The 10,458-nt window shown below is 32.4% G+C and overlaps 1 protein-coding gene across 1 annotated transcript; it reads right to left on the bottom strand.

Annotated features, from left to right (window-relative positions):
- Positions 1–1,075: 1,075 nt before the first annotated feature.
- On the bottom strand, positions 1,076–1,432 carry LOC125864068 (putative F-box protein PP2-B2). Its single transcript, XM_049544009.1, has one exon. It carries the CDS (start codon positions 1,430–1,432, stop codon positions 1,076–1,078), a length of 357 nt encoding a protein of 118 aa, XP_049399966.1.
- Between the last annotated feature and the right edge of the window lie 9,026 nt (positions 1,433–10,458).

Here is a 10,458-nt window from a genome sequence, read left to right as displayed (position 1 = left end):
TACTGGAACCCTCGCAGTCTCACTCTACGGATCAACAGTACGGTCCGTAGATCAATCTACGGACCGTCACTTGGCACCGTGGTTCCACACTTGGTCAGATTTCCCTGATTTGTCTTCAACACATTCCTGCTGATCTACGGTCATCACCTACGGACCGTGAATGGACCTACGGTCCGTAGATGACCTCCGTGGATGCCTTTTTCTGCATTTCCTTCAGCTGTCTCTAAACTTCCGCGCCTGAACACCTTTCCTGCAAAACATGATAAAATACATAAAAACCAATATAAAAAGGCCCTAGACACACACAACTTGTAAGTGAAATGTATTAGAAATACCGTAAACTCACGGTATATCAGGGACAAGATGTTAGAAAGAACAGGTGTGTGGATGGGCTCATACAGACCTGAAGGCTGCAAGAATATTAGTTAGAATCAGCCAAGCATCCTCTGTAATTGGTCTTGGTACTTGAGAAATTACCACAATGACTTGTTAGTCAAATTTATTTTTACTTTGCAGGATTATCATTTCTCTGAATATTCCACAAAAACTCAATAAAAATATTGACTTACAGTATTGTCATGCCTTATTAGCTTTAGCACCTAAAGAAGATAAAGATCATTATGATGAATTATCCCAAATAATAGAAATCTTTGGGAAAAACAACATCCAAATGATAACACCATATTTTCTTCCTTTGACGACATAGTTGAAACTGATCCATCAGTTGAAATCCAAAAAAATGTTTCTCCTTTGATCAAAGCTCTCTTCTAATATAAAACTAGAAGCACATAAACTAACAGAGATATTAAATAGAGAAGAAAATTCAACATCATAAATATCGGAAGAAGGAATTTCACTTCACTTTTTTATACCGTCTAAAAGTTAAATCCAAAATATAGGCCACAAATTTAGCCAGAAGGTAACCTTCCGGTAGAAAGAGGACGTCCAAATTATTAAGTAATACTAAAGCCTTAAAGGGTATGCAATATATATGAATTGTCTGTAGTAAATTGCAAACATTGAAATAGTAATCAAAATAAGAATTCAAAGATTTCCTGTTCAACACATATAACACTTAAATTCCCATATCCACTTCTAATTTTGGACGAAACTCAACTCCTTCAACAATGAGTCCAATTTTGTAAAAGTGATTCTTCTCAAACAATTTTGCTTCAATAGGACCGTCAGTGTCTTTCTTGCTATCAAAATATCCCAATTTTACTTCCATACATCCATCTCCTCTCATTTTTGGGATACCCCCACTTTCTTGCAATCTTGGAAGGTGCACAGTGTTGGCCTGATTTTCAGCATCAATTTCACTCTCATAATTAACAAACCAAATATTTGATTTAGTAGATGGAAGGTTATTGCTGCACACATTTACAAACTTGAACGCCAAATAAGCAGCATATTCTGTCTTTGGTGGCAACATTTTTGTGCCTATTGTTCCACGAATATCCAATTGATTTATATCAGTAAGATATGTCGTTTCAGAGAATCCGCAAAAGCATTGCAAGAAACATTTGTAAGGAAATTTTTTTTAAAAAATAATTAAATGATATGTAGGGCTTTAGCTCTTTAGTAGGTGTATCAGATGCGAATTTTTTAAAAAAATTACAAGATTGAGTCATATATGGTATTAATTAATTAACTTTTTATAGCATTTTTTTATTTTTACCATCAAAACATTGATAGGAGCCTGCGCACCATCTGAGTTTGCGCCATATAAAAACCATTATTGGTAGTTAAGACATTCCTATTTAAGGCATCTCCTTTCAAGGGCATGAACCATCTTTTCTAAACCATAGGTGAACATTTACCATCTTCGTAATGTGCTATACTATACTATGCTAATAGGGGGAAGCTCTTAACTTCAAAGTTGGAGTATTAGCCTTTAGTTTAAAATAAATCATTTAACATTTTTTTAAAAAATAATGTATATACATTAATATATCGGACAAAATTGAGCACATCATTTTCTCTTCAAATTTTTCACATTCAATAAAGTTCTTTTTTTATTTTTGGTTTCTCATTTGGTGTTCGATATCTGCATTAGAGCCCGACTAATTCAGATTGGAGCCGTGTAGGGCCCTATTGGGGAAGTATTTCCTACCAAGAATTTTTCATACCCAGAGTTCGACCCCAAAACCTCTAGTTTAGAGAGGAGCAACCCCATCCGTTGCCCCACATTTTTTCATGGTGACATTAACTCTTAGTTGTTATATTAATCTAACGTCTGCTATCCCAATACGTTGTTTGTGTATATTTTCCAAGTTGAGCCATTATCAGTTATGAATTCATACTAAACAGTTAGTCTCTTCCAAATATGCACATAGAATACATAATGTAATTTTTGATATTTTTGTATCCAGACCAAATTGTCATAATGTCAGATTCAGTGCATATTAACATGAAGGTAATAATTATTTATAATTGTAGGCTACACATATCATATTTCACATTCCAACATTTGTTTGCACTTTATATAAGACAGACATCAAAGTGTTAACGAGAGGGAGAAGTCAGTGTAAAGAGAAGAAGAAGGAAAGCAAACTACTTTGTTGAATAAAACCTCTCAAAGGAAAACGTATTTGCACACGTGTATTATATCACTATGACATTTGCGTATAGTTGGCTTCTAACAAAATAATTACTTATAGAGCTAACAACTACAACTAACTGACTAAGCTAACAGTTACACTAATCAACATAAACACATTCTCAATGTACCCCCTCCTCCCCCCTCCCCTTCTCTTAAGTGGGATATGAGGCCTTCATAGCCAACTTTGACATGATGCAAGTTTGTTTAACACCAGTAAGAGCTTTGGTGAATAGGTTAGCCAGTTGATCTGTGGTAACAATATAATGAAGGGAAATAAGGCCATCTTGGAGCTTGTCTCGAACAAAATGACTGTCAACTTATGTATGTTTAGTTCTCTCAAGAAAATATGGATTCCTTGCAATGTGTAGCGCAGATTGACTATCACAATGTACTGCAATATATTCAAAATACTTCTTCATATCTCTATCAAGTGTCTATTTTTTCTTTCAACTACTCCATTTTTCTACGAAATATTTGGGCAAGTCAATTGTTGTCCTACCATCTTTTATTAAGGTAGTCATTGAACTCATGTTACATGTATTCTCTCCCATTGTCCATACATGGACATTTGATTACCTTTTCAATATCAGTCTCCACGGTATGTTGGAACTCTTTAAACTTCTCAAATACTTCAGACTTTTTCTTTAAGAAGTAAATTCATGCGTACCTTGAGAAGTCATCAATGAATGATACCATGTATTAGTAACCACAGATAGAAGATTACATTAATGGTTCAGCCACATTTGCATGCACTGCTCCAGTGCCTTCTTATTCAGATACTTCGATTCTCTGTAGAAAACTTGTTGGCTTTTTCATATTGACATCTAACACATATAGTGTCTCCTCTATTTTTAAACTAGAAAAAACTTTCAATTATGACTGTCGCATTATGATTTTTATTTTGCTGTAGCTCAAGTGCATAAGATGTATCAGATAACATATAAGAAGAGCAAATGCATTGCATAAGTATTTATAAGAAGAGCAATAAAGTTGTAGATCAAATTAAGAATATAAAAAGAGATGACATGGAATCGCGGCATCTACCCCATTTCCAAGTTTGTGGGTTATCACTATCTGAAATAACAAGATCTCTTGGTGCTATCATTATACCCTTCTTTCCACTATGCTTATCGAGAAAAAAACTCTGAGAAAGAAAAAAATAAAATTTCTGTCTGATTAATTTAAAGCACACCACGTAAGATCAGAGAAAGTGCTTCCAAGTATTTTTTTTTTATTTCCAAGCATATTTTCATCGTATTTATTTGAATGGTTGCTACACAAATATAGTTTCATAATGGTATACTAGGAAGCACCCAAAGGACACATTGTTCAATTTGAATACCTAAACTTTGGAGAGCGAAACGGAATAAAAATTGACATTCAATATCCCCCCCCCCCCCTCCATCCCCTACCCAACAAAATAAGTACAAAATAAACATCAAGTGCAATAAGTGTGGCAATTACTGTTGGATAGAAAATTATAAGAGATTAGATTTTACATGTTGGTGAATATAAAAAAAATACTAGGTGATCATTTCTTTTCACCTACTTGAGCTATCAGAGTAGTTTGGTACGAAAGGAAAAGAGTTCAATTGAATCACCTTGGTCAAAATTAGAGTAACGCAAATAGGGTTAAATGATTCTTTTTAATTATTTATGAACAGTTGAATTCACTTAACATAAGGAAAAAGTTTTAGTTTAGTACCAACGAGAGTTCATACATTATTTTTTCTTATGAGTTTAAACCCTAGGATGACACCTTGTATTTTTTTATCACTATACATGAGTTTTTGACTCCGTCACTATCTCGTACATGCGTTGATAAGAGGTAGAAACATATAAAGATATTAATCAAGGATTCATCTTAACCCAACACTTCCATACGGAGTAGGAATTTATGTGTAAAAATTCATGATTAATGCAAAAACTAGTAGATGTGAACCCACAACATTAAAAATATCAAGTTAAAGGTTGAAATCATAAAAAATTTAATCCATAAAGCTTAAATCTTGATATCACCTCTTGTGGGAGCAGGGCCGTCTTAACCCTTAGGCAACTAAAGTCATCACTTGAGATCATTACTTATATATATGTTATTTAAAAAAAATTATATGTACTACGAGTGTTATGATTTCTACTAAGGAAATTGCATATGAGATGAAAATAAACCTGAATTTCGTAAGAAACAATTTGATGAAAATGTGGATAGCGAAATCACAAAGTCCCTTGAAGAACCTTTTAGAATTGGTTGTTTTATATATGTAGAGTAGATCAAACTATTTTTTCACTTCAAAATAGATTTGAACCAATTGAAGCATATGGAAATATTTTTGATTTCTTATTTAGTGGTAAAATATTGAGATCACTTGATGATGAGAATTAAAAAAAAAAATTGTCTTAACCTTGAACTTTCTTTATCATATAATAGTTATTCTGATATTGATGATTTAGATTTATTTTTTGAATTAAAGTGTTAAGGGAAATAATACAAGTAGAAGATAATGATCTAATTAAAATACTCAATCAAATAAAAAGACTTGATTCTTTTCCAAATACACATATTGCTTATAGAATAATGTTAACAGTTCCTGAGAAATTTTTTGTGAAACTAAAATTGATTAAATCTTCTTTAAGATCAACAATGTCTAAAGAGAGATTGAATGAATTAACTATATCATCATTTGAAAAGGAATTATTAAAACAAATTGATTATAATACAGTACCTAATGACTTTACATCTTAAATAGCTAGGAAAGTAGATATTAAATAAAACTATATATGATGAAAAAAATACATTAGGGCCCCTCTCTTAAGTTTCGCTTTAGGCCCCCAATGTTTTTGAGTCGGCCCTGTGTGGGAGGTAACAGGTATTGATAAACAATTTAGGTATGTACACACCATCGATATTAAAATTAAAAAATATAGAATCATAAAAGATAACCACTTCAAAATTGAGTGTTACCAGTTTGCCTCCATCAAGGAGAATGGGTGAATCACACAAACGGAAAAAGAGCTCCTTTTTGGTGTTGCAAACAATAGAAAACTTAGATCCATCAATTATTTCTTGATAATTCGGGGGCAAAATTTTCCCCAAATTTCATCTGATTCAGCAACAAATTTGAACCCTTTGGATAAAACTATTGATCTTACTGCATCGGCTGGAGTTGTTTCTTGAAATTATTTCAAATTTGCAACCCTCTGACAAGCTATCAAAATAATCCATTGGAGCAATGACGTTGGAAGAATTCATGTCACAACTCATATAAAAATGTATAACAGTTACTTTTGTTGAAAACTTTATTTATGAATAAATAATCGAAGGGGAAAAGATTTTAGAAATATATATTGTCAATTATAGTAATAAGTACAGATAAGCATGATATTGTGTTTTTCTACTGTAGTTTGACAATATAGTACATTAAAATGTTACTTTATATTAACTCCTTCATTACTCAATTAGTACTCCATCATTATCTACCCTAATAGGATACTAAATACTGAAAAACACATTCACACTACATAAATTTTATTATTTAAACTATTTTAAAGAGAATATTAGAAAAGACAATCAATTCATCAGCACGAGTTTACAATAAAACTATAAATATGTAAACCTTTTGCTTCTTGGAAGAAAGTTTGAATAACTAATCTCTCATTTCATGGTCAAATACAATCCATAAAAGGAAAGAAAAAGAACAATATACTTTAAATATTTTGTGCTCTAAATCCTTCATTATATAAATTATGTAATTTACCATATTTGTATAAAGTAAAGAAGCACATCACACATTTTTCGCAGAGGTCAAATTTAGATTAGTTTTCTTTTTATTCTAGGTGTAGTACTCTTTTTTTATTTTGTACAAATAATAACACATGCATATTATATTATTTTTTAATTTCACGCTTCTGAATAATTATAAAATGGAAGATGAGGAATATTATTAACCTCATTATTTAAATTTATCTTAATATTTAAAATCTTGAAGTCAAATAAATTTGGGAAATGACTTAAAACCAACTCAAACTTCAATAAAAAAAAAATTGCTATACACTCTAATTTTTGGAGGATCGTAGGAACCCCTTATATTAGTTTAAAGTGGAATAGTTGCCATATATATGTTTTTGTGGTAGAAAGTGTGAAATACACCGTCCTCAAGAGAATGGGAAGTTATATTCTTACTTTATTTTATTTGTGTCTCACTCTTATCAACTTAAGTAGAATTATCTACATTTACACTTCTTGCACTCACCTTCAAAACCGATACTTTTTGGGCACAACATATTAAAACATATCCTCCTTAAAACACAGACCAAAACAGATACTTTGCCCACAAATAGACAAAGTATTCAAAACGAATGTTAACTCCGTCTGTTCACCCCAAAATACATTTGTAGACATTAAAATTGTGTGGGACTCTACAAAATGCGTTCAATTCAAGTTGGGACTCTACATGGTGTGTTCAATTCATATTAGGATTTTTGGAGGCTTCTCAATCATTAACCCTAGTTCACGCCTATATAAAGGGTATGAAATTCCCTTAAAAGCATCTCAAATATCCCATAAAATCTTGGGTAATTTTAAAGTTCAATAGCTTAAATATCCCATAAACTATTGGGTATTTTTAAAATTCAAGTTTCAAATATCCCATAAACTCTTGGGTATTTTTAGAGTTCAAGATCTCAAATATCCCATAATCTCTTGAGTATTTTTAAAGATCAACATCTCAAATATTCCACAAACTCATGGAATATTCATAAATATATCAAATCCAAATCATCTTAATTCAAGAAATACGCCACTAATGTCCCTCAAATTCAAATCATCCTAGTTTGAGAAATACGTCACTAACGGCCCTCAAATTATGTAGATCAAGTCCAAATCATCCTAAATCAAGAAATAAGCCATAAACGGCCCTTGAATCATGGATAAATATCTTATGAGAGAAGAATCAAGGGCTCAACAGAATTGTACCCGAATTGATTTATCAATAAAATATTCATCTTTCTTCAAATTTTATTTGTGTGGTTTATTTTGTTTCTCATATGTTTAAAATTTGTTGCAAACAAATTCTGACACGCCTAGTGGGACCAAATTTGCCCTTCATCTCTTCTCTCATAGATCAAATCTGCAAAGGTGATGTCACAGAACCGCAGAGGTTTAAGTATGAATACTTCAAGCCTCGTCTTTGAGTTTCAAAAAGTCTACACTCTGACAAGACTTGAAGCATGGGACATTTGTAGACATTGAAATTTTGTGTAGACTCTGCAAGGTGTGTTCAATTCAAATTAGGTTTCTTGGAGGCTACACAACTCTACACCCTAGTTCACGCCTATATAAATGGTACGAAATTCCCTTAAAAGGCATCTCAAATATCACATAAACTCTTGGGTATTTTTAAAGTTCAAGATCTCAAATATCCCATAAACTCTTCGGTATTCTTCACATTCAAGATCTCAAATATCCCATAAACTCTTTGGTATTTTTGAAGTTCAATATCTCAAATATCACTTAATCTCTTGGGTATTTTAAAGTTCAAGATCTCAAATATCCCCTGAACTCTTAGATATTTTTAAAGATCAACATCTCCAATATTTCACAAACTCGTGCAATATTCACAAATATATCAAATCCAAATCATCTTATTCGAGAAACACGCCACTAATGGCCCTCGAATTATGTAGATCAAATCCAAATCATCACACTTTGAGAATACGCCACTAACGACCCTCAAATTATGTAGATCAAGTCCAAATTATCCTAGGTTGAGAAGTACACCGCAAACGACCCTCGAATCATGGATCAATATCTTATGAGAGAAGAATCAAGGGATAAACAGAATTGTTCTCACTATCTTGATCAATAAAATTATGTTTCTTCATATTTTATTTGTGATTGCAATTTATTTTCTGCCATTTTGAAATTTGTTGCAAACAAAATCACAAATATTTTAAGATAGTTCGCTCATAAATGGGTGTACAACAATTTGTTTTATTAAATTTTCAAGTAAAACTACATCTCTTCTTCAACAATAAATATGAGGTTGTTCACTTCACTTTTTTTCATTCATCTTTTATCTTCTAATAATTTTTATTTTGGTCTTTAAAAACTGATAATCATGTCTCAACAATTCAGAAGGTCCGTAAATTCAATTGAACAGGATGTATGTAAATGCAAATAGTAATGTAAAATAAAAGCATTGAGGACTCCAAGGAATTCTAGTGTTAAATTTAGGAGTTGTGCACGTTCAAAGGTAAAAAAAAAAAGTAAGAAAGATTTAAGTTGTTTGCTTTAAAATATCTGGAAATTAACTTGTTTCCTTGTTTTGTTATTTTAGGAAAATGATGGATGCAATAATTTTTGGTGAGCAAAAAACATGCCTAAAAAAGAAAGGTACTTCACTCCAATAAAAACTTTTAGACTAGAATGTACGTCTCCAAATAAAGAATTCATATCTGAAAAATGAAAAACTAAATTTTCAATAAATATGAATAAAATTTTAAAAGGTAAGAAATATTATAAACTTGAAAAACAATTGACAATGATAAAATTCATACCTGAAGCATAAACAAATGAGTTTGGCAAACACTATTTTATAAAAAAAAATTGGAGCTCTCCCAATTACAATCAAACAATATTTGTTTTAATAAAAAAATAAAGGTATTTCTAAAAGTGGAAAGCCTCATGTCAAAATTTTGATTAGGAAAATACCTTTTAAAAGCTAAACGACTAAAGTGTCCCTCATATGAGAGTATAATTGCATCTCATGAAATGATTTTATAACCACTTCATATGTAATGACCTCCAAGTCATTTCTATGTTTATTCCTCATATTTATCATTTAGAACTTTCCTGTAACTACCCCAAGTCATTTATGACTTCTTGGGACTGACAGTTCGGTCACATGGTCGCTCATTAAGTTTCTAGGTGAATTTTAGCATTTTGGAGCTTTTAAACCTTGAATGGTCATTTTCGATCAAAAATTTAAGAAGACAGCATCAAAATCCAATTCTGATAATTCCATCAGCTCCGAAAGGGTCATTTTAGGCTAGTAGATTAGTCAACATGACTCCCGAGGCTTTTAGTGCGAGCTTGTTCAATTAGGCATTTTAACTTTTAAGTTGAGGTCTATGTTTGACTTTAGTCAACATTATTAGTGAACGAACTCGGATGAGAATTCCGTCAAGTTAGCTCTAAATGCTAAGTTTGTTCTTGAACAACCCTTCGTTCAGGTCCTGAGGCATATGGGCTAACTCTGAGGCCCCTTGTGGATTTTAGCTTAAAATGGAAATTGGGTGTGGGAACCACTTTTCATTGAAAAGACCTCTGATAGAAATACTGATGGTTTCGTTGAGTCCAAGATACCATTTTTGATGGGGTTGCATAGTTTGTCTAAACGCACGAGGTTTTAGATGAATCTCGAGCACCAGGTTGAAGTTTGGAGGCCCCTAGCACTTTGTTGTTAGCTGATGCATCGAGTTTCCACAACTGGCCTCACTATCATGAACAACTGGTGCCCAAACATGCTCGTTCACGTGCAGCCGGCCGCAGTTGCAAGTAGCCGACCGACATGTCCCTCTATTTAAGCCATAGTCGCGACTCAACTTTGGCTCCAACAGTAAAATTGTGATTTCTCCTCCGTATAAACTCTAATTTTGGTGATTTGAAGTCTCACACACTCGTAATTATCAGTTCTATGCGGGAGTGATTGGATTGTGTCTATGACACTCCGTTCGAGGTAAATTTGGCATGAAATATGCTGCCCCTTTTCCTTTTATTTGTGTTTTAGCTGTGTGTTGTTGTTTTCATTGTTTTAGGGCATGAATTGTGTCCTATTTTGGTATACAAGTTCAAGTTA

The sequence above is a fragment of the Solanum stenotomum genome, chromosome 5, assembly GCF_019186545.1.
Source record: "Solanum stenotomum isolate F172 chromosome 5, ASM1918654v1, whole genome shotgun sequence".
Lineage (NCBI taxonomy): Eukaryota > Viridiplantae > Streptophyta > Magnoliopsida > Solanales > Solanaceae > Solanum > Solanum stenotomum.
The sequence above is the reverse complement of the archived record's forward strand: the minus strand, read 5'-3'. Positions and strand labels throughout refer to the sequence as shown.